The sequence below is a fragment of the Carassius auratus genome, unplaced genomic scaffold (assembly GCF_003368295.1).
Source record: "Carassius auratus strain Wakin unplaced genomic scaffold, ASM336829v1 scaf_tig00216729, whole genome shotgun sequence".
Classification (NCBI taxonomy): Eukaryota; Metazoa; Chordata; class Actinopteri; order Cypriniformes; family Cyprinidae; genus Carassius; species Carassius auratus.
Window position 1 is genome coordinate 50,039 of NW_020528711.1, and position 26,174 is coordinate 76,212.

Genomic DNA, 26,174 nt, shown 5'->3' on the forward strand with positions numbered 1-26,174 from the left:
TAAACCCCAAACAGAGAGAAGTGAACGTGCTCCTGAACCAACTCATCAGCGAGTCAAACCAAGTCTACAGACCTAAAGACATTGTCAGTGTCAGGATGTGGAAGAGCAACACCCACACCAAAACACACATTCCAAATGTGGTGGCCTACCACGACAGCGACACACAGCTGTACCTGGCCCCAAACATGCACATGTGTACTTTAACCAAAGACATTCATTATCTCTGCCTTAGCAAACCCTTCCTCAGACACAACTCTGAAGGAATCTGCGAGCTGCAACCCTGGGTCAGCGATACGCGCTGCCCTGCCGAAGCCAAGCCTCGTACACAAGTCACAGAAACGCAAGCAGAGATTGTGGGTAACAGATGGCTCGTCAACACTCCTGTGCGCTCAGCTACACTGACCTACGACCAGCATGACACCGCCACCCGTGCCAACCTGCTGGACCAAGTACTGAAAGGTACCACCCAACACATTGACATTACTCCTGTCGACACAGCCCTCCAAGCACTGTCTCGACAGCCCATTCTGAACCAGTCATCTGCGGTCCTAGCCTTGATTGCTGCCGACACTGCACGGGGCATCTCCACTGTCAGTGGTCCCGCCCTGACTCTTGGCGTGACCTTCATCCTATACAGGATACTCAACGAGATGCAAACCTCTACAGCCAAACTCACGACAACTGTGGCTGGAGGTCTCCGATGGAATCCCCGGAAAAGGGACGCAAAGTCAAAGACAATACCGAACCTCACCAAGCTGAATCCTCAGCTTCAGGAACCACCTGTCATCATGACCCACCTGCTGCATGACCATCACGATTCACCTGTCATCTGCCCATCCGGATGATTGCCGTCCGATGATGTCCACACAGGGACTTCATCTGACGAAAGGGGGAAGTGTGTAACGGATATGCAAATCATCGATTCATGTGTTTAATTCAGATTTTCCAAATGAAACTCTTTTTGCACCAAGTGCCTGGCCTGGCGCCAGCCTGGCTGGACTTAAATTATTTACGATGCCCATGCGAGCTTCAAAGAAGAAATGAAAACCCCCAACCCAAATTCCTCCAACACACTGGAGACAAAGGAAACCTTTCGTATAAGTTCCTTACTTTCATTTTATTATTATGTATTTTAATTATGTTTATGGATTGCATAAAATGGTTAATCCTTGTTATGTGAAGAGTATAAGTTGCAAGCTCATACTTTAGGAAATGTCTCTCCTCACTTTAACCTTCTCAAAGAGAGCCATGTTTCTGCAACCCCCACTTTTGCAGGTTGTAAAAGTTTACGACCACACAGGACAGGAGAGAAGCCAAATCACTGGCTTCTTTTGAACAATGCATTCTATGGAATGTATTCATTAACTTTCTGTTTTTATGTTTTATAAATGTATTACGTATTCCCTTTTGGTACATTTAGATGTTTCCCAACATCTGCAGTGTTATCATGTGTTAAGCAAATCTTTAAATATCATGTGTTAAGCAAATCTTGTTCTAATCGTCATGCCTCTCTCTTCTTCCTCTTCTTCTCATTCCCCGTTCTCGAACACGCTGCTCTCCAACGTTGCGCTCATAGCGCAAACCCCCTCAGCACAGGGGCTGAGAGAAAAAGCCATTTTAATGGCTCCTTTGGAAGCTTTCGTTTTCGTTCTTTTCTTTTCTTTTCTTTACTAAGTTTATTCAACTATTCGCCTCTCCACGCAAGGAAGACGAATTCTGGAACAATGTTTGTTGAACCTTTCAAATACCGCGCGAGGACAGAACAAAGGACCACGTGCTCCACGCTCACGCCAAGAGCCAGCGCAGCGTGCACGCGCGTCACATGGCCTCCGTTTCATGGCACATGGCTGTTTCAACGGAAACAGCGCGCAAAGCTCACAAGCTCGACGCCGATCTCACGCCACGCTCACATTGGACACTTTTGCAAGTATCACTTTCTCTATGGAGATTTAAATGCTGCTTTAAAGTGTTGTTATGATCTTATTTGTTGTTGGCTTCCCAAAAGTTACTGACTATGATTTTCATACCTGAGCTCCTTATGTGATCTCATTCTATTTTCTCTCTCTCTCTCTCTCTCTCTCTCTTTTATTTGGATTCGTTATGTATTGTATAAAGCTTACTGTTTGTATTGTCGTATGCATATTTACTCTGTGTGATTTGTAGTTTGATGTATTACTAGTTTAATTATTAAAAACCCATATACTGACGATTGGCTTGGACTCCACCCCACTCACATTACGAGTCACTGAGATGTCTGATCTATAGCTACAAGCTCTAAATTTAGAAACTAAATTTATCATAAGGATAGGATAATATTTTCATGGCCAGAGAATACTTTTCCTTGAATTATAAGGCGTGATAACTTTATTGAAAATTGATAGGTCTACAGTGGTTTGCTGGACATACCATGGTTTGATTTGCAGTAATTTACAGTAAGAGATATCACAATAATTGATATGAAGAATGTAATATTGACATATTAATGAGTAAGTTACAGTGCCCTGTGATTATTTATTGTTATAGGCAATTGAGCTATTTTTCATAATCAATCAAATTTAATGTAACTGTCATCTGAGATCTAAATTAATCATATTCCTGATTAATTATTCAAATTCCCTATATATCATTTGAGTTAATTATTCTGTAAAACTCATTGTTGTTACAACAGCCAGTTTGAAGGTTTTGGGGACATATCATGACAATGAGGATTTAATAATAGTCAGAGGATCTATGACTTCTGGAAGCACTTCTTTTAGGAGCTTAGATGGAATAGGGTCTAACATGTTGGTTTAGATGATTTAACAAGTTAATGCAATTCTTCCTCTCCTATAGTAGAGAATGAGTGGAACTGTTCCTCAGGGGATCTATAATGCACTGTCTGATGCGATATTGTAGCTGACGGCTGAATGGTTACAATTTTATCTCTAATAGTATCGATTTTAAAAGTAAAGTAGTTCATAGTCAACACTTGTTGAGGCTTTATTTTTCATTAATTTAGCCACTGTATTGAATAAATACATGGGGTTATGTTTGTTTTCTTCTAAAAGATAAGAAAAGTAATAGGATCTAGCAGTTTTTAATGCTAAGGATAAGTTACTTTCCTGCCAAGCAAAATGACATACCTCTAGTTTTGTTTTCCTCCATCTGCATTCCAATTTTCGGGCTGCTCTCTTTAGGGTGCGAGTATGCTCATTATACCATGGTGTCAGACTGTTTTCCTTAACCTTCCTTAAGCGTAAAGGAGCAACTGTATTAAAAATGCTAGAAAAGAGAGAGTCCATAGTTTTTGTTACATCAACAAGTTGTTCTGAGGTTTTGGATATGTTAAGGAATTCGGATGCATCAGGAAGATAACGTACAAAGCAGTCTTTTCTGGTAGAAAGTGATGCTTCTAGCATACTTGTAACAAGAAGTAGTGGCTATATGAAGTTTGCACAAAACTTGATAATGATCTGAGATATCACTTGGCTGCAAAATTTCAGCACCATCAACATCAATTCCACTTGACAGTAAATCTAGAGTATGATTTCGAACAATGAGTAGGCCCTGAGACGTGTTCTCTAACCCAATAGAGTTCAAAATGTCTATAAATGCTGATCCCAATCCATCTGTTTCATTATCAACATGGATATTAAAATCACCAACTATTAAAACTTTATCTGCAGCCAGAACTAAGTCGGATGTAAAATCACCGACTTCTTTAATAAAAATCTTTATGGTGCCCTGGTGGCCTGTATACAGTAGCCAGTACAAACATCACAGGGGATTTATTATTAGGGCCCGAGCACCTAAGGTGTGAGGACCCTCTTGTATCTGCTTTGTTTATTAGGGCCCGAGCACTGATGGTGTGAGGACCCTATTGTATCTGCTCCATTTATTAAGGCCCGAGCAACGATGGTGCGAGGACCCTCTTGAAATTGCTCCGTTTATTATTATTAGGGCTCAAGCCCAAAGGGCGAGAGGTCTATTGTTTTCCTTAGGATTATTTTTTAGTATTCTTATTATTATTTTCCAATGTCTCGGGGGCTTTTGGGGCCCTTAGCATGCTCAAAAACTCTTGAAAATTGGCACACACCTTGGAACCTGCGGCCATTTAGGCTGGGCAGAGACTGATACACGGGTGTGGCACAGTGGCTCTACAGCGCCCTCTGGAATACTGAGGGCCATATATCATACATGATACTACTTGCACGTAGACACATGAAACTCTACTACACATGTAGATCTCATCAAACTAAACTTTCGTACTGCATGTCATAGGCTCCGCCCAACAGGAAGTTGGCTATTTAGGGTTTAGTATTCATATTTTTCGTCAAAGTTGTGGGGGCTTTTGGGGCCCTTAACATGCTCAAAAACTCTTGAAAATGTGCACACACTTTGGAATCTGTGGCCTTTAGGAGCCCGCAGAGGCTGGGACCCGGGCGTGGCACAGGGGCTCTACGGCGCCCCCTGGAACACAGTCAGAAATGTTGATGTATAGCTCACACATACTTGCACGTATTCATATGAAACTCAGTACACATATAGATCTCATTGTGCCGAACAACTTTCGTATTGCATGTCATAGGCTCCGTCCAACAGGAAGTCAGCTATTTAAAGCTATGTACAAAGCACATGCTCTGGAATTTGATATACTTGTCATAGGTTTTTTTACCCGATTGCCACCAAACTCTGTCAGTATGATCTCAAGACATTGGAGATGAAAAATTGCCAGGGGATTTTTGATATCTCGAATGGTTTGCTCATGGCGAGGCGTTGAAATTATGGCGAGAAATGAGAAACAGGAAGTGTCTAATACCATCCACATACATTACCTGATTTTAATTAAACTGCATCAGTTTGTTCGATTTATGATGCCAGTCGTATAGTTGTGAATATTGGGGGTCAAAGTTATAGCGCCACCAACTGGCAGCAGGAAGTGTCATTTTCAAAATGCTTTGAATTCATCATATTATTTGTATTCGATTTGCTTCAAGCTTCATCAGAATATTGTCAAAACACAGCCGATGTAAAACTGTTGTGGGTATATTGATATCTAAAATATCGTTGCCATTGCAATGTGTCAAACTAGAATATTTTCAGGTAATTTTGAGACCGATCACATGCTTGAAAATTTCATGAAACTCGAAACACATCAGTATTAATGATAGCTAGAAACTGGCAAAAGTTCATAAATAAGCGTGGAGGAGGCACTCTATAGCGCCACCTTTTGTCAGAGGTTAGTTTTAGCTACAGACACCAAACTTGGTACATAAATTGTTCTTACCAAGATGGAGAACTTTCTAATTTACATGCATCAGCTACGACCAACAGGAATTCAGCTATTTTGATTTGAATATGGATTTTTGGATTTTTGAAGCTGTGAATTAATTCATACTCCTCAGAGGAGAAGTAGACAATACACACCATACTTTGTCTACATGATGCCAAAACATTGAGGAACTTAAATTGTGACTGGATTTTGGATAGTTTAAACGGTTTTGTCGTAGTGATTTTTTAAAATAACAGTAAAAAGGAACCAATAAATGTCTTTTATTTTTTCAAAGTGCAGCGTCCAAACACTTAAAAAAACAACAAAAAAAAACATATAAAAGATAAGTCATTCTAAGGAAATATAGATAATTCCACGACTACATAACACTCTATGGATAACAGAAAATTAAAAAACTATCAGACATCTGATGAACACTGTCATCGCTCTGTGTCAGGAACAGGGTTGGGTGAGAGTGCATTCAGCTGAGTGAGGGGAGGGGCTTTGTGTCACAGGGAGAGAGAGAGCGAGACACACACACAGAGAGACTTTTTAAAAATATAAGGGTGACAGAGAAACTTTATTATCTATTTAATCACTAGAAAAAAACACTTTTCTGTTTTGTTAATGGTGTTTTAGCTTTTTAGTTTTTTTTTTTTCATTATAGTCTATGAAATCTCTTAGGCCTTATCCTTTTCTGACAGGTTTAGGGGTTTAAAAAAAATATAATTTATAATTTTAAACTCATCTGATACTGACCCATTGCATCCTGTGACATGTATATGAATTTACATAATGTCATGGATGTAACAGTAAATCTGTTCAGCTCACAGATGAAGACTAAGCTGTAATGCAAGCAGAACTTTCACAAATGCTTATAGGTCAATAAAATCATTACAATACACTTATAAGTCATTAAAAGATTTTGTGACACTGTAAAATACTGTCTAATTTGTTAACATTAGTAAATGCATTGGTAACACTTTATAATAACTGCACTCATTAGTAAATATTCCGTTCATGCTTTATAAAGCCTTGTCCCAACATTAATAGTCATTAGTAAGTAGCTTATTAATACAGCTATAAATAACTTGTTCTTGGTTTATACGCACATTTATTACAAAGGAAAGTAGGGTCGGTTATCTTCCTAAGAAAAATAAAAATAAACAAACACAACACAGATTGATACAGAACTCAGAAATATTTATTTAAATATGCAATAAAATAAAACTGTAAACTTGAAATATATATATATTAGGGCCGGGACTCGATTAAAAAAATTAATCTAATTAATTAGAGGCTTTATAATCGAAATTAATCGCATTTTAATCGCATATAAATATTTGACCTGAGAACAGTGAGAAGTAATTTTTTTTTCACATGGATTTATAGTATACCATTGAATAATGCCTGAATACATAAGCTTAAGCAACAAAATATTGTTTATTTTTTTTCAACCAAGTCTAGCAGACCCGTGCAATTTTTGCCATGAAGTGTAGCAAAAGCATATTTAGAAACAATTTAGAAATAGTACATTTCAGAAATTCAGGAAGCTTATAGGTGCTGGAACCTTCTGTAAAGTGTTTTTTTAAGTAAAACACAATACTGTCAATTACATTCAGAACATTGGAAACACTGACTATTAGAAAACATCTCTCTGTTGCTTCAGAGGCCATAACATACTAAGTCCAACTCTCAATAACCTTGGCCAAAACAATAAAGAGTTCAACATAAACTGTTGCACCAACAAAATAATACATAGTTCAACATAAAGTGTAAAGTCCACGCTAGCTGTTATATGTTTTGCGTTGAGGTGATACTTGAGACTCGATGTGCTGCGGTGATATGCGAACGCTAGTTGGTGCTCCAGTATAATCGGTCCGCCGAAACTCATCCAGTGAGAAACGTTCCGCGGTGCAAAAATAAGTTATTAAAAATGCAGGATTTTTTTTCTGTAATTAATTAATCTTAGTTAATGCGTTATTTTTTGTGTAATTAATCTCAATTAACGCGTTAAAGTCCCGGCCCTAATATATATATCTATATATATATACACACACTGTATTTTCCGGACTATAAGTCACACTTTTTTCATAGTTTGGCTGGTCCTGCGACTTATAGTCAGGTGCGACTTATTTATCAAAATTAATTTGACATGAACCAAGAGAAATTAGCTAAGAGAACTGAACCAAGAGAAACATTGCCGTCTACAGCCGCGAGAGGGCACTCTATGCTGCTCAATGCTCCTGTAGACTACACTGAAAACATAGAGCGCCATCTCGCGGCTATAGACGGTAATGTTTTCTCTTGGTTCTTGGTTCTTAATAAATGCGACTTATAGTCCAGTGCAACTTTTGTTTTTTTCCTCATCATGACGTATTTTTGGACTGATGCAACTTATACTCAGGCAGGGGCATAGATTACACGGGGGACGTGTCCCCCCCACTTTTAATATCATGAAAATTTGTCCCCCACACTTTTTTCAGTCAAATGTGTTCGCATAGAGGTTTTCAAGAGCTGGTGTGAATAAATAAAGATTTAAACTCAGAGACGGGATAGTCTGCGCATGACCTGATATTTTATTAGGACCCAGAAGAAGATGAACTTAACGTAGCGCTAAACTCTCCTGCAGTGTGTGTTTCATTCACTCGAAGCCGGAGCGCGCTCTCGCGCAGAAAGTCATAACGGGAAACTCCTAATATGGGCAACAGCGTCCAGCTATCGCTGTATGAAAACAGTTGTTTTGACAGAAGAACTGAAACTTATGGAAACACAAAGACATTAATATATGATTGTGACAATATATGGTTTTTCAAGTCATTTCCAGTAGGTGATACAGTATATGAACAAAACAGTGCTAATTGACATAGATTTATTACAGTATACAAACTATAAGGCAGTTATTATGTGATAAATAAGTGTTTGTAGAATAATAACATATTTATATAACGTGTTGAATAAAGTTGCCTATAATATCCACTACCAGTCAAGTCTCTTCTTTTCACAAAGCCTGCATTTATTTGATCCAAAGTACAGCAAAACAGTAAACAGAAATATTTTTACTAGACTATTTAAAATAACTGTTTTCTCTCTGAATATATTTCAAAATGTAATTTGAGATTTTAAAGCTTGTTAAATAAAAATATTAATTTCTATAATTTATTTTCCTAAAACCTTTTTTTTTATGATATACTGTGTAATGTTTCAAGGACATACATGCTGATCTTTGGATCCTTCTATTCATCAAAGAATGCTGAAAAAAAATGTACCCGTTTTAAATATAGATAATCAGCAAATCAGCATATTAGAATGATTTGATTTCTTAAGGATGTGACACTAAAGACTGGAGTAATGATACTGAAAATTCAACTTTGATCACAGGAATAAATAACCTTTTAAAATATATTCAAATAGAAAATAGTTATTTTAAATTAATATTCACAATATTACTGCTTTTGCTGTACTTTGGATCAAATAAATGCAGGCTTGGCGAGCAGAAGAGACTTCTTTAACCCCTTAACTGTCGCTCATATTTTTGAACATTGACTTTGTAGTGCACGATCCAAACTTAAATTTTTATCGTTTACATGGTAATGCAATGTCTGATTTTAAAATGAGTTTTAAAGGATGAATTTTTAGATTTTAAGTTTTCAGTTGATATATAATTTCTCATGATTTCTAAAATGTGATAGAGAAAAAGACAACAAAGTCTTGTTTTTTTAACAAAGGTCAAAATTCCTGTTATAATGTAGATTTTTGAGGGTGCACTCTTGTTATAAATTAATCTATTACTTTTCCTACATAATTTTTAACAAAAAACATTGACAAAATATATATTTGGGAGTCTTAGAACTTTCCAACGACATATAGTTTGTCAAGATTATATTAGATTTAATTGTAATATAGTGAAGTAAATGTAGGCGTCCCACAGAGCGGACGGGTGACAGTTAACAGGTTAAAAACATTAGAAATCGTAATGTTCAAAAACTGTTGACTGGTAGGTTATAGATTATAGTGAAATGTTCTATTGTAATGTTTTACTGTACTAAAACTTGTTGTAATTCAGGCATTAAATGTCCGATCTTGCCCAAACTTCACATGTTTGATAAGAGTCCTGGCCTGAACACATCTACAGGCCAATAGTCCATATGGTGCGCCACCTATACACATTCAACGGAGTATTTAGAATTTTCCTTGCAAAATTGGTGTTGTTTTTGCCATTTTCAGGGGTTGTCCTCCTAGAGATTTATTCAGATCAACACCAAACTTGGTCAGTGTAATCTAAACGCCTTTGCAATGTTAAATTTTGAAGATCTTGAGGTTTCGTTAAAGGGTGTGTCTATGGCGGCCTGACAAATTTTGATGTTTCGCCATGAAAAAGGAAGTTGCTGTAACTCAGACATACAATGACCAATCTGCCCCAAACTTCATATGTTGGATAAGACTCTTGACCTGAACAGATCTAAATGCCAATTTTCAGTTATAGCCATAGTGCCACGTGCTGGCAACAGGAAGTGACATGTTTTACGTTGTAACAAACTACTCCTAGAAATTTAATGACATCAACATTTTATTTTGGTCAGTCTAATCTAAAGGCCTTTGCAATGTTAAATTGTGGAGATCTTGAGTTTTTGTTAAAGGGTGTGTCCATGGCGCCATGACAAAATTTGATGTCTCGCCACAGCAAGAGAAGTTGTTGTAACTCAGGCATAAAATGTTGGATCTTCCCCAAACTTCACGTTCGATAAGAGTCCTGGCCTGAAGGCCAATATTCGATTATAATGGTAGCGCCACCTGTTGGCAACAGGAAGATTGGCACATATATGGAATATACTTTGATATATTCCACTTATATTTATGACTTTTAAATGCATATTTCTCACCGTTCAGCTTTTTACTAAAGTCACTCATTGCTGGTGAGCCCGTACATGCATGATTTTTCTATGCACATTCTACAGTATTATGTAAAAAAACTTAAATGAATGGCCTCTGCTGAGCATGCTGAGTACAGTAGAGGTGTTTCCATTAACACTATTGCACATATTTGAAATAAATCAAGTTAAATAGAGTTGCTATTTAATAAACTGCAAGTGGACACATATGCCGTCAAATAAATTGAGGGTGGACATGCACCATATGTGAGGAAATTAACCAAAATCCCCAAAAAATTCTATGGAAATTCTACAGTATTATTGGATAAAACTTACAAAAGTTGATTCCTCAGAGCATGCTGAGTACAGCTGATGAGACTTCAACCACGATGTTGCTAATATTTATCTGTCCACGGAACCACTAGGAAGTGCGCATTGAATAAATGGCAACTGGGAGGTTTTCTCATAAAAAAGTCAATTCACAATTTATTCAGCGGGACCTCCGTAGTGCTCCCGTGGACATAAATTTTTATGCATATTCCACAGTATTATGTCAAGTCAAGTCACCTTTATTTATATAGCGCTTTAAACAAAATTCATTGTGTCAAAGCAACTGAACAACATTCATTAGGAAAACAGTGTGTCAATAATGCAAAATGATAGTTAAAGGCATTTCATCATTGAATTCAGTGATGTCATCTCTGTTCAGTTAAATAGTGTCTGTGCATTTATTTGCAATCAAGTCAACGATATTGCTGTAGATGAAGTGACCCCAACTAAGCAAGCCAGAGGCGACAGCGGCAAGGAACCGAAACTCCATCGGTGACAGAATGGAGAAAAGGCTGCAGCAAAGTCAGATTGTGTTTCCTGTGGTCTTGTCCTGGTGCTCCTCTGAGACAAGGTCTTTACAGGGGATCTGTATCTGGGGCTCTAGTTGTCCTCGTCTCCGCTGTCTTTCAGGGCAGTAGAGGTCCTTTCTAGGTGCTGATCCACCATCTGGTCTGGATACGTACTGGATCCGGGCGACTGCAGTGACCCTCTGATCTGGATACAGACTGGATCTGGTGGCTACGGTGACCTCGGAATAAGACAGAAACAGACAAATATTAGCGTAGATGACATTCTTCTAATGATGTAGAAAGTACGGTGTTATGTGAAGTGTTTCCGGTTCCAGTTTACCTAATTAATGCAGCCTAAAAATCCTTTAACGGATTTGGATATTAAAAGCATATTAGTATGTTATGTGTATGCCAGGTTAAATAGATCTAGATTTAAACTGCAAGAGTGTGTCTGCCTCCCGAACAATGTTAGGTAGGTTATTCCAGAGTTTAGGCGCCAAATAGGAAAAGGATCTTTTGAATACTTTTGAACCCGATGAAGATGGCCAAATTTGTCTTATTTTGTTGAAATATAATTTTTTTTCCATTTAGTTCTGCCCTTCGTAAGCAACAGAAGATACTTGTATGTTTCCAAATTAAGGTACACAAATTAAGTACAATTTACCTTGATCTTCAAATTCCAAAAGTTTTCACCCCCCAGCTCTTAATGCATCTTGTTTCCTTCTGGAGCATCCGTGAATGTTTGAATCTTTTTAAATAGTTGTGTTTGAGTCCCTCAAATGTCCTCAGTCTGGAAAAATCCTTATCAAAATCATACAGTCACTTCTGGAAAGGGTTCAAATATGCAAAGATGCTGGAAAACTGAAGAATCTGCAGGACCTTAAAGATTTTTCTGAAGAACGATGCTCAGTTTAACTGTTCAGAACAAACAAGGGACTCATGCACAACCATCACAAAACAGAAAGACAGTCGTGGATTATCAGGTAACAGAACACAGTACTAAGAACCAAGGGTTCCCAAACTTTTGAGTGGGGTTATTTTAATAATTTCAGCATTTTTTTTGTCTTGTGGAATAAATGTTAAAATATTTTATGTACAATATCTTACTCAGGACAGTACTAAATAAAAAATAACATGCATTTAGTATGATCTCTCTTATTTTTTGTAAATTACTCATATTTTCACAGATTCTGCAAGGGGTGCCCAAACTTTCGATCCCCACTGTATATATATATATATATATATATATATATATTAGTGGAGGGCCGTTATCGGCGTTAACATGCTGCGTTAACGCGAGACTCTTATCGGGCGATAAAAAAATATCACCGTTAATCTATTCTCAAAGTTGGGTTGGGAGCTGGGTCTATACTAAGCAAGCTATGATGACTTTCACCTTGATATTTTATATAACCAACTGGCTGAGGCCAGCCTAAAAAGATGCTCAGGACAGTTGACGGGCCACTGCTGTGCATCGTCATGAAAGCGAATCTTTTTCACGTGTTAAGCCTTACCGCTTGTCGATTTAGACATTAAAGCATTCAAACACAATACGTGGAAAATCTGAACAGAGTAGCTGGTTACTCACGTGCTGTGTTCGGTGCGGATAGAGAGAGAGCCAAGTATCAACATGCCTTGTGCAAATTTTTTATTTATTTTTTCCGCCGCCTTATTTTTTTATTTTTTTTGTCTTACATCTGTGATGGATATGGAATATTCTACATCACAACTGAGGGCCTTTAACTGCCAGCCGCGTCTTGATTCGGTGACGTATGAAGACTGTCAGAGACTAGGGATTCTCCGTCGCCCAAGATACACACATCGTTCGCGGCGCACACTCTTGAGTTCCTTGAGTTGTTCAAAGCCTGACTCTCCTCCTTGCATCTGGACCAACAATAGAATAGACTATCTTCCATGCCAAGACTACTGCCTGGCGGTCCCTCCATTCAGCGTTCTCTGATCTATCTCACTGATAGCGATCAGCAACATACACCTAATTTGAATCCCTCGCATCATCACTTTGCCCTTTTGAACTGTCGATCAATTTCGGACAAAGCCTCAATGAAATGATCACTGACAATAACCTTGACATTTTTCTTCTCACTGAAACTTGTTCCTGAAGATTTTTTACAGTTAAATCTACTTACACCAGATGGATTTAATTATCTGTCCAGACCGTGACCTCATGGTAAAGTGGGTGGTCTCGCTATCATCCATTGTGATATCAAGCAACTTGACTTTCACTACACCAATACATTTGAGTACATGGTTTTGAAGGTTGACTCTCTCATAATTATTTTGCTCTATCGACCTCCTAAGGTCCTGTCTAACTTCTTTTCTGAACTCAGTGAACTGTTGACCCTTGCCTGCTCACTGTTGTTTCCCATTCTACTGCTTGGTGACTTTAATATTCATGTTGATGCTGTTTGCTCTAACACCAACCAGTTACTTTCTATTTTTGAATGCTTTAATCTAATTCAGCATGTTAATTTTCCTACTCATACCCATGGTCATACCATTGATTTGATTTGTACATCAAAGGCCAATATCTCTTCCATCACCTCTACTGACACTGGTATTTCTGATCATAAATTTCTTGATTTTAGCTTCAGCCTGCCTATGCATAAGAATTGTTCTACAACTGTCATATCTTACCGCAATCTCAAAGCTGTTGATACTGCATTATTTTGTACCTCCTTTTCCTCTTCTAATCTCTCTGATGTCTTTGATATCTCCTCACCCTCACTGATACTATCCAACTATAACTCCATAATCTCAGATATTTTAGATAAGCATGCTCCTGTCAAGACCAGAAGTGTCCCTTCCACACATTCGTCTCCTTGGTACACTCCTGAGCTCCGCATCTTAAAGGCTACTGGTAGACTGCTTGAGCGTTACTACAGGAAAACTGGCCTGACTGTTCACCATTTGGAATTCACCGAACATATCAAGAATTATAAATTGGCCCTGAATTTGGCTTGCTCCAGTTTTGTATCTGCTACAATTAATAAATCAAGCAACAGGCCAAAAGCATTATTCAACACAATAAATAAACTTACCAAACCTCCATCTCATGTTGCTCTAGCTTCTGATGAACTTTGCACTTCATTCTTGGCTCACATGCTAGAAAAGACAGATGCCGTAAACCAGTGCCTCTTTAATGATGCCACTAACATTAGTTATCTGCCAAATCAACCTGGTCAATCCCTGCTCCTTTTTTCTCTGTCTACTCCTTCTTCTGTCTCCGAGTTAATCTTGAAATCCAACCCTTCATCTTGTCATCTTGACCCTGCTCCTACTACTCTACTGAAACGTTGCCATTCAGTTATTTCTATCTCTCACTTCATCAACGCATCTCTTACCTCTGCTTCATTTCCTCTGTCACTCAAAACTGCAGCTGTTACCCCTGTTCTCAAGAAACCAAACCTTGATCCCTCAGTTTTATCTAATTATCGTCCCATTTCAAATCTCCCCTTCATAGCTAAATTACTGGAAAGTACTGTTGCTTCCCAGCTTCAGTCTTTTTTAGTTGAAAATAATCTCTTTGATCCTTTTCAATCTGGTTTTCGCCCTTTGCATAGTACTGAAACTGCACTAGTTGAGGTACTGAATGATCTGCTTCTCTCTGGTGATTATGGTTCTCTGTCTATGCTTTTGCTGCTCGACCTCAGCTCTGCGTTCGATACCGTCTCCCATCAACTACTCATTTTGCGCCTTTCGGATGTGGGTATTTCTGGTGCTTGTCTTTCCTGGTTCTCCTCTTATCTCTCTGACAGACTGTTCTACATTTCACTTCAGAATTTTCACTCACCCACTGTTCCCCTGAAGCAAAGTGTCCCTCAGGGATCCATTCTTGGGCCATTATTATTTATAATCTATATAATACCTCTTGGTCAGATCCTCCGCCGTCATGGTTTTAATTATCATTTTTACGCTGACGATGTTCAATTATATACTACCTGTACATCAACTCTATCTTTCACAACTGACAAAATCTCTGATTGTGTACATGAAATAAAAGATTGGCTTCATTCAAATTTTCTAAAACTTAACATGGACAAAACTGAGATTATTTTCACTGGACCTTCATCACTCACTAATAAAATTTATACCAACTTCACTTGTGAGATCGCTGGCTCTCTTATCAAACCATCTAGTACTTTTAAAAATCTTGGTGTAATTTTTGATTCCTCTCTATCTTTCCACTCTCACTTTAATTCCATCACTAAATTGGCATTCTTTCATCTACGTCGTATCGCTCAGCTCTGTCCCTTTATCAGTATCTCAGAAGCTGAAACTGTCATCCATGCATTTGTCACCTCACGTCTTGATTACTGCAATGCACTTTTCATTGGCCTATCAGCTAGCTCCATTTCCAAATTACAATACATTCAAAACTCTGCTGCCAGACTACTCACCCACACCAAGCGTTCTGCACATATTTCCCCATTTCTGCATGATCTTCACTGGCTTCCTGTGGCTTACCGTATTAAATTCAAAATTCTCCTTCTCACTTTTAAGTCTCTGCACGGCCTTGCTCCCCCTACCTCTGTAGCCTGCTTCTCCCCTTCATCCCTACTCGCTATTTACGATCCGCTGATTCCAGCCTTCTCGTTGTCCCTCGGCATCGCCTTGCTTCAATGGGGGGCAGATCATTCAGTGTTGTTGCGCCCAAAATGTGGAACTCTCTCCCACAATCACTCCGTTTTGTTAACACTATCTCTGAATTCAAATCCATGCTCAAAACACACCTATTTTCTGAATGTTATAGTTCTTAGGTTTTTTTTTTTTTTTTTACTGCTGGTTGCTGCCCCATCTACCCAATTTCTCACTTACTGTACTTTCACTCTCAATTGCCTACTGTTGTTCTGTCTGCTCTCTTTGTCAATTGCCTTTATTGTTGTTTGTTTATTGTAAAGTGTCCTTGAGCTCTGGAAAGGCGCTATATAAATAAAACTTATTATTATTATTAGTAGTATCACGGACCGGGACACTGAACCTAGCTCTTCTGCGAAGTTCTCCTCGAAGTCCCTACTGCACCTGAACGAGCAAATACAAATCGCAGTTTGAACAAACAAAAAGATGTGAAAGAGCCCAATTCAGTGCTCGCGGTGTTCTGGTGTTCAGGGCTCACGCAGAGAAAGGTGTCTCGAGACGCTAAAAATAAGCGTTTTCAAGTGTTTTGATCAAAACGCTTGAACATCGAATTTGCTTATTTTTGCTCTAGTGCCGACAAATACATACGAAATATGTCAAAATATCCACCTTGGAAATTATGCTCGAAAAAACTGTCAGTTATTTCTTAAGTGAAAGTAAACAGTTGAGGAAAAAAATGGGATGTGTATTATATTGGAATGCGTTCATCGTCCCTTAAAGTGACCGCGCCTAATTTAGCTACTGGCTGCTGTAATATTAATCCAAGAAAATGAAAATGAAAATCACTCACTGCTCTTGAATACTTTGTAGTTTTAAATAAAAACAAAAATTATTCAGACACCAGATATATTTTTTATATATATAGCAAAACTGTAATAATGTGAGAAATGTTAAAGGTGTCTGAATAAATGTAGGTTTGATTGTATATTTCATTTTTACATTGAAGACTATCCAGTGCTTTTTTACATTTAATTTTTTAGTTTCTGTACCTTGACACCTACAAACTTGAAAAAAAAAACGTAAACATTGTGTAAATAGCACAAATAATTAAAAATAAACGAACATTCAAATTAACAATTTCAAACAGGGCCCACTGATACAACCTTCACCGGGTCCCTGCTGACCCAAGCTACCGCCCTGCTCATGCCTGTTTCACACATAATCCGTCTGCAGTGCGTATGCAGTCAGTGTGAGTTATGTATGTGGTGCAGCACCGACTCGATGTGCTTTCACACAGGACGCGTTTGCAGTTCGCTACCCGGTACGTAAACAATCGCTGCACTGCTTGCAGACGCAATGCTCCTGGAACACAACTGGAATCCGTTAACATGGGTTTGTAAAAAAATATGCAATGCATACGCACTGCAGACGGAGTATGTGTGAAACAGGTGTACGGTTGTTTGCACCTTGTGTAATGTGGAATTAGTTTACAGCTTTTTCAAGCAGTTTGTGATGCATTTTGGAAACAGATGTACATTTCTAATGCACTATCTAGCTTGATAAACCCCTTCTCAAAGACTTACTGTTTGTCAATTGTATTTGGGTAACACACATATTCTGAATGGCGTCGGCAGAATTCTAATTAGCCATTTTAATCTAGATTAATCTAGATTAATTTCGAGATCACAGTGAGATTAATCTAGATTTAAAAAAAAATATCTATGCCCACCTCTAATATATATATATATATATATATATATATATATATATATATATAAATATAAAACACACACACACACAGTATATACACAGTTATGGCCATTAATTATTATTATTTTATTTTGTTTTTTGGTTTTATTTGATTAGGTCTGGGGTTGATTTAAACATTTCAATTTAGTTTTTTTGGACATATCTGTTTCACTAAGAAATGTGCATTATTTTGTCTGAGCAACAATAAAAGGACACCATTTTATTTATAATTTGTCTTTAATTTTGTAAAAAATAAAAAATAATAACAAATGTGAAAAAATTGTATAGTGAAATCAGTATTGTGATTCGAAATTGTGAGTTCTGTTCCGTCTCGGCCCAACCCTATTATTCATTTTGTCTATATTGTTTGGCCTCATCTTTTATCAGGTGTTTCCCACCGTAGCCATCTCATCCGTGTGGAGGGCAGTCAGAGAGTCCAGTATCATGAGGATCCAAACACCAGGAGGCATAGTGTGACGCTGCCTTACGAGTCCCCACAGGTACCTCAGATTCACCAATTCTTATCTATTGGCCTTTTGGTCTTGTTACATAAAACATTTTGTGTTTTTATTTTATACATAAAAATATAGGTATTATTAAATTACAGTCACTTGGAATACTTGATTTTTTTTTTACAAAATCCAAAACAAATGTAAAGAAAAAAAAATGTAAATTATAATTTATAAATTGTTAATTGAAAAAAAGAGAGGAAACAAAATCTTAGATCTTGTTTAACAAGAAACTAAAACTGGTTCCCACATTTTGTCAAATTTGGTAGGTGTAAGGTAGAGGCGAGTCATTTTAGTTGATCAGTAAAGAGAGGCCTAACATTTTTCTTTTTACAAAAACAGAATAATTTTTCTTAGTTACAATCATACCATTATTCAAGTCAAGTCCACCCATATTTATGGAGTGCTTTATACAATACATATTGTTTCAAAGCAGCTTTACAGTGTCAAACAGGAAAAAAGTTTGTCAATAATGCAAGAGGACAACTGACATTTTTCAGTTAAAGTCAGTTGTTCAGTTGGTTCAGTGATGTCATCATCCAGTTCAGCTCTCTTCCAGTTTCAGCGCAATCAAGACGACAGTATTGCCAGAAATGAAACATCCACAACAAAGCAATCTAAAGGTGACAGCAGCAACCAAAACTCCATCGGTTACAGAAATGGAGAAAAAAGGTTGAGTGGCCAGACAAAACCAGCACTGTGGTGTTTGATTTCAGCCTGCAACACAGGTCAGATTGTGCAGAGGACTTGTCTGGTTCCCTTGCTCTTGGTCTGATGGCCGTCTACAGTGCAAGCATAATTATTAGGCACGTTGATATTCTGATCATATTTTTTTTCCAAGCACATTTTACCAAACCACATCAGTCTTAATAACAACTATTACTTTTATATTTGATCATTTACATGGGGCGGCAGTGGCTCAGTGGTTCATTTAGGTTGTCTACAAACTGGAAGGTTGGTGGTTCAATCCCCCTGCTCCACCTGACGAAGTGTCGAGGTGTCCTTGAGCAAGACACCTAACCCCAGCTGCTCCCGACGAGCTGGATGGCGCTTTGAATGGCTGACACCGCAGTCGGTGTATGAATGGGTGTGTGAATGGGTGAATGTGAGGCAACTTGTCAAGCGCTTTGGATGGCCATGTGGTCTGTTGAAAGCGCTATATAAATGCAGTCCAGTCCATTTACAAGTGATATGTAATTTTCCATGAAGACTGAAAGTGAAAAACTATTCAGGTGTGCATAATTATTAGGTAGGTTTTCTTTTACAGATAAAATGAGGCAAAAAAAAAAGATTTAACTCTGAAAGAAATCAGTTATTAAATGACCATGAGAAAGATGCAATATTAGAATTTGCGAAGTTAAGGCATGACCATTGGACAGCGAAATGCTAATTGGGTCAGCAGGGTCAGAAAAAACAGGTGGCGAAGAAAAAGAGACATGTTAACTGCAAAATTATTACGGTGAAGAATTAGGTTTGAAATCATCAGGAACTATTTATTCTCTGGCGCCAGTATTTTCCAAAACTACAACCTATCTAAAATCAGTTTTTCAGAGACTTTGCTAAGATAAAGAATCCTGAAACATGACCTCCACTTAATAAGAAACACATGCTGATGTGTTGTGAAATACATGGAGGCCGACTTTTTATAGTCTTTATGGACAGATAAGTCGAGAGTCAAACATCTGGAAGCCATTCTCATTTGTCACTGAAAAAAATGGGAAAGAGCGATTTCCTGTCTTGTCAGAATTCACATGTATTCACAAAATTTTATTTTGATCATTCTAGTGCACTGTCAGAGGTGCATTCACTGTGTATGTGTATATATATATATATAGAAAGAGAGAGAGAGAGAGAGAGAGAGAGAGTAGTATTTATTATTTTTTTTAGCCAGTTTAGCAGGCTATTTGCTTGTTAAGTCTGATATCATGTGTCAAGATACCACAAGAAAACAACAAAAGGTGCTAATATACACCCACAATGTGATATAATACTATTGAAATATTTATAATCCTAATCTTTAACTCCATACCGAAGTCCCAGATAGCCAGACAATGAAAATATAAATAAATTAATATAAATATTATTTGTGTTTGGGACTCTGTGAACACGGAGACTGTAGTGCACACCGTAAGTTTGAAAGCGTTTAGCTCAAATTATTAATATGAATAAACAGTGCTCATAAATGGCTGCTGAGGTAGTATTCTCAAGTGAACCGAGTTGAGGCTTCGACCCAGAAACAGCGCTTCTTACGTCATCACATAAAAGGGATAGTTCACCCAAAAATGAAAATTATGTCATTAATGACTCACCCTCATGTCGTTTCAAACCTGTAAGACCTCCGTTCATCTTCGGAAACACAATTGAAGATATTTTAGATTTAGTACCAGAGCTTTCTGTCCCTCCATTGAAAATGTGTGTACGGTATACTGTCCATGGTTAGAAAGGTAATAAAAACATATTCAAAGTAGTCCATGTGACATCAGAGGGTCAGTTAGAATTTGTTGAAGCATCGAAAATACATTTTGGTCCAAAAATAGCAAAAAGTACGACTTTATTCAGCATCATCTTCTCTTCCGTGTCTTTTGTGAGAGAGTTCAAAACACTGCAGTTTAGTGATATCCGTTTTGGGAACGAATCACTCGATGTAACTGGATCTTCTTGAACCAGTTTACCAAATCGAACTGAATTGATTGAACTGTCTCGCGTCTCCAATAAGCATTAATCCACAAATTAACACTCAAGCTGTTAACTTTTTTAATGTAATTTTTTGATTATGTTCAGTGATAATTATATGTTTAGCCCAAGGTGCTCCAGGTGGCTGAAAAACAGTGATCTCTGAACGAAAAGTTCCTGCTTCTGTCTGGCTAACACAAGCCAAATGTCAAGGTAATTCATGATGCAAATTCCCATATGCCTCCAAGTGGAAAGAGCTGCATCCATGCACTTTGTAAAAGTGCACTGGGCAAGACACATTCCGAAAGGCTGTACATGACTGTACATTGATAAGCCACCCCCTCGAATGTGAATCTCAAGAGGGGCTGGATGTGATAGTAAGCATCTTTTTGATTCACCATTATGAACCAATCCCCTGGGCATACACTGTATGCTTGAGGATCTGTTTCAAAGTCAACAGCCTGAATGGGTGTTTCATCAGCACATGATTCAGGTGTCTGAGATTGAGGATGAACCTGAGATCAGTAAGGCTTCTGTGGTAAAGGGCCCAATGTAGCTCTTCCCTGGTGCTTAAAAAATGGCTAGGATTTAGCCATCCAAGCAATGATGGGGCCCAGGCTAAGACTTAGACTGAGGCTAGGTGGAAGGCCGGAAAGGCTTTCTAAGCTGCTGGGAGGATGATGCCTTCTGTTGATTTGAACCAGCCTCAGAGCTAGAAGGCTTTGGCAGGAAGTGACGCATAGCCTGTGATGACTACTGTTCGCTGTGAAGCTCTCAGCAAAGACATTCACATCATGGCCAAATAATCCTGTGGGCATAACAGTGGAGTCGAGGAATGTGACCATGTCAGTGTTCCTTGATCAGCACCACCAGGTTGGCTATGGCCTTGACAGTTGCCAAAATTACTACTTGTCTAAGTGGCTGCAGGCAGGCTTTTCTGGAGCCGACCAATTCACACGACCCATGTAAAGTCTTTGGGAGGAAGACTGCGAGGATACTCTCTGGAACATGCCCACTCATTTTTTATTTGAATCTGTCAGTGACATAATATATATTTCCATTACAAATGTTACCAATCACAGAAAGTAGGGACGCAAGTCGGTTCTGGGGCATTTGAGTTATTCGCAGATTCTGAAAGTGTTGTCTCCAAGCTTTCCAGCGATGTGTAAAACATGGAAATCTGATAATATTTGGAGAAGTTGTGGCCATTTGAAGGTAGGCACTCAAAAAAACTCAAACAGCAGAAATAGCCTCTGAAGATTGTGCAGTTCTCACTGCTGCGAGTGACAATGGGGCTCATTTACATCTCATTTAGATAAGCCATACCCGCTGCATAGCAATGACAGACACAACGGGAAAAATCGGACCGCATACTATTAATAATAAAGGAGAATGTGCATTATAAATGTCAGTAATTTATCTTTTTTGACTTTTATAAAAATTATTTCATTGTGTAGCATTAGGACTTTTTAAGAGGATTCTGTGATAACCGATGAGCTAGCTAATAACAATAGGTAGATATGGGAAGGTCTAAACATGGACTAAACATGAGATAACGTGTGTTCTTAGAATGAACACAAAACGACAAACTTTGATGTTTATGGAAACTCACCCCATAAAAAACAGAAAAGTATTCTTGCAGATCCGAAGTTTGCACTCTGCATCTGTTTGCCTCTAAATGTTACGGATTTTCCCCATTTCTCTGTCTTTATCCCCATCAAATGTTACTATCGATATAGCCTCTGATATCTTACGGTCCAACTCGTCTGACGCCAGTCCAATACATTCTTCCTCGTCGTCATCTTCGCTCATTAGGGATATTATACAGTCTTATTATGCCGCTTTCATATTCGCTCAGATCGTCTTCAGAATCAGTGAGCGCTTGTTCGCTAGAGCCGGCCAGAGCGCTGCATTCTAAGTAGCCACGCTTACCCCGGAGGGCGGGGGCAATAACAAAAGAAACAAAAGCCGGCTTATCCAGTATGGAAATACAGACAGACAATGAAACACCCCTACTGCGTGCTAGAATCTCCGACAAACTAGCTGATTTCAACCTCAAAATGTACGCTCTTAAATATACCAATACTGCTATCTCAAACACAGAGAGGCTTCATTGTGATATCAACTAACAGATTCTGCAAAAAAACGAAAATCACCAATTTTGAAAAAAAAAAACGCTTCTTTCTCATTTTGCTCGAAAGTTGTGCTGCCGACTTGTGTCACTGGTTTCCGTGACGGGTCACAAATTTGCACAAAGCTTTTGCGATATTCTATAAATGGCAATGAAAAAAAATCTATTGTGAAATGGCGCCTTTCCATTAACCGGTGTTTATGCAACTAAAAATTTTTTTTTTCTCACAATAAATTATGGCAACTGATGTTGGTAGGTTAACATATATCACAGACATCACATTAATCAAAGGATATGTGTATATTTAGCGAAGTAGCATGGAGAACCACTTCTTAAACTGGTCACGACACAACTGGTATAAATGTAAGCTTTGACTAGAGTGGCCGCGATCAGCTCCATGGCTGTGTCTGAGCCATAATGCTCTGCAGAAGTGCAGTGTAGATGAGGGGTTATCCATGCATTAATGGCATTTTTAAATACACCACGTAACTTGTAAATGTGGGAAAAAAAAGTTTCCATTGCAGTTTTGTGAAATAGCCTACTCCTTTTTCAGAGAGCTTGGAAAACCACCTCATTTGAGGTGAATTTTTAGAAGTGAATCGAACCAAACAAGAATTCCTGTCATAGGGGTCAGGGAATAAAGTCACAGAAGAGGAGCAGCACCAGATGCCCAAAATCAAGTCACACAATGCACAGATCCAAAGAAAAATTAAGCCAGCAGAAAATAATCTGCACACGGTTATATGCAGGGGTAACGCCTTAAAAAATATTTGAATGTCAGAGGCCATTAAAACAAGTAAAAAGTGCAAAACGATTTCAAGACAAAAGCTCTTCGTCAGTGCCACATTGATTAGTGCACACCTGCACCGATTAAATCACCAATATTCACCATGGACATCATAATATGCATGCAGACACAAAAAAAAGCACCATGCAATATATCAAATTTACCTAGAGACATTCCAATACATATATTAATCGTAAAAAATTATTTAATGCAAAAGTATCTTTCAGTCTTAATTTTACACATAGATCTTTTGTTTGTTTCTTGTATGTTTTTGTTTCTTATATACATACTGTGGGTGACCCCAAATAGTCGAAGATTCAATGCTTGGATAGAAGGAGCCTGGTTTGACTACCAATCTCACAGTTGAATATTCGCAGGGGGTTATGATCATGCCATTTTGGCTATATGGGGGTGATCAAATGAAACAAAGGAAAAGGGAAATGACTATGAATGAACTGTGCCACAAATAAACGTTTAATATTAGCAAAGAAAAAACAATTTACTTGGTCATCATATAAATAAACATTGACATGTACTTTGTATGACATTTGTTTTACAATAAAAAATAGGTGCGTTAAACCAATATAGACCAAACAAATTAGTTCCAGGTATGGAAATATTATTCACATAGTCCAGCAGACATAAAGACCAAATTTTTTAAGTCCTGTTCAACCTTCTGACTATTCAAACAACATAGTTAGCTGTGATAGTCAACAACTAAATATATATTTGACACAATCTTCTCAGTGGTGTCCAAGTTGTGGATAGATAACTTTACTGTTTGTATTTTTGGCTCTGTCCATATAGGTGGGTTCGGTGGTAACTACCATACTACTGAACTTTATGTGCAACAGCAGTTGTATGGGTGGGATGAATAGGAGGCCAATTTTCACCATACTGACCATGGAGACATTTGAGTGAGTCCCTCTCTTCTGTTTTCTTTCTTCTTTTCCTTTCCATCCTTAGGGTGTTGTCCAAGTTTCTGGCAGTAATGGAGATCAGGGGCCGTATTCACAAAACATCTAAAAGTAGCTCCTAACTTGCCTAAATCCTTACCTTGACTAAATCACAAATAATCCTAAAATGGTTGCTGCCGGCAATCCATCTTGGAATGTAAATACAATAATTTCCCTTTTCCCTTAACTATGTCCTTATTTTCAAGTATTCTTGTGGCCAGTTTGGTTTTCTTGTATGTTGAATGTACAATGTCTTATTATCAGCTTTCATCCATGATTATTCTAGTCTATTAATAAAAGGCTGCTTGAATGCATATCCGCTTATTGATTACAAGATGCAGAAGTGTAAGAGGCTGACAATTTACTGAACATATACTTAAAGGGTTGGTTCACTCAAAAATCAACATTTTGTCATTAATAACTCACCCTCATGTCGTTCCAAACCCGTGAGACCTTTGTTATCTTCGGAACACAGTTTAAGATATTTTAGATTTAGTCCGAGAGCTCTCAGTCCCTCCATTGAAACTGTGTGTATGGTATACTGTCCATGTCCAGAAAGGTACGAAAAACATCATCAAAGTAGTCCAGGTGACACCAGAGGGTCACTTAGAATTTTTTGAAGCATTGAAAATACATTTTGGTCCAAAAATAGTAAAAACTACGACTTTATTCAGCATTGTCTTCTCTTCCGTGTCTGTTGTGAGACAGTTCAAAACAAAGCAGTTTGTGATATCTGGTTCGCGAACGAATCATTCAATGTAACTGGATCTTTTTGAACCAGTTCACCAAATCGAACTGAATCGTTTTAAACGGTTCACGTCTCCAGTACGCATTAATCCACAAATTACTTAAGCTGTTAACTTTTTTAATGTGGCTGGCACTCCCACTGAGTTCAAGCAAACCAATATCCCGGAGTAATTCATTTACTCAAACAGTACACTGACTGAACTGCTGTGAAGAGAGAACTGAAGATGAACACCGAGCTGAGCCAGATAACGAACAAAAGACTGACTCGTTCTCGAGTGAAGAACCGTTTCTGTCAGACGTGACTGATTCGAGAACCGAGGAGCTGATGATAATGGGCATGTGTGATTCATTGTGAAGCAGAGTGACACACAGAGTGTCTGAACTGAACTGATTCTTTTGGTGATTGATTCTGAACTGATTCTGTGCTAAAGGTTGAATGAGTGCGGGTAAATCGAAGGCTTGAATCAAGGGCAATCATCGACAATGACGCCATTACGTCGAGCACAAAAGAACCGGTGAACCGTTTTCTTCAACCGGTTTATTGAATCAAACTGTCCGAAAGAACTACTGGTGATCCGAAAACCGATGCAACCTGTTCTTGACTTGTGAAAGTGTCAATCTTTCGTTCATTATCTGGCTCGGCTCTGTGTTCATCTTCAGTTCTCTCTTCACAGCAGTTCAGTCAGTGTACTGTTTGAGTAAATGAATTACTCCGGGATATTGGTTTGTTTGAACTCAGAGGGAGTGTCAGCCACATTAAAAAAGTTAACAGCTTAAGTCATTTGTGGATTAATACGTACTGGAGATGTGAAACGTTTAAAACGATTCAATTTGATTTGGTGAACTGTAAAAGAACTGTGAAAATGTATTTTCGATGCTTCAAAAAATTCTAACTGACCCTCTGATGTCACATGGACTACTTTGATGATGTTTTTCTTACCTTTCTGGACATGGACAGTATACCGTGCACATAGTTATAAAAATGGAGGGACTGAGAGCTCTCAAACTAAATCTAAAATATCTTAAGTGAAGTGACATTCAGCCAAGTATGGTGACCCATACTCA

At 38.1% G+C, this 26,174-nt stretch overlaps 1 protein-coding gene across 1 annotated transcript in view; it reads left to right on the forward strand.

Moving 5' to 3' along the window:
- LOC113098897 (cellular tumor antigen p53) overlaps nt 1-26,174 on the forward strand; it is a gene marked incomplete at its 5' end in the record, with an annotated part of 62,721 nt that overhangs the window by 33,332 nt on the left and 3,215 nt on the right. The window contains 2 exons of the mRNA XM_026263953.1: nt 17,694-17,806; nt 24,214-24,323. Coding sequence (XP_026119738.1) covers nt 17,694-17,806; nt 24,214-24,323 — 223 coding nt within the window. The remainder of the gene's footprint in view (nt 1-17,693; nt 17,807-24,213; nt 24,324-26,174) is intronic.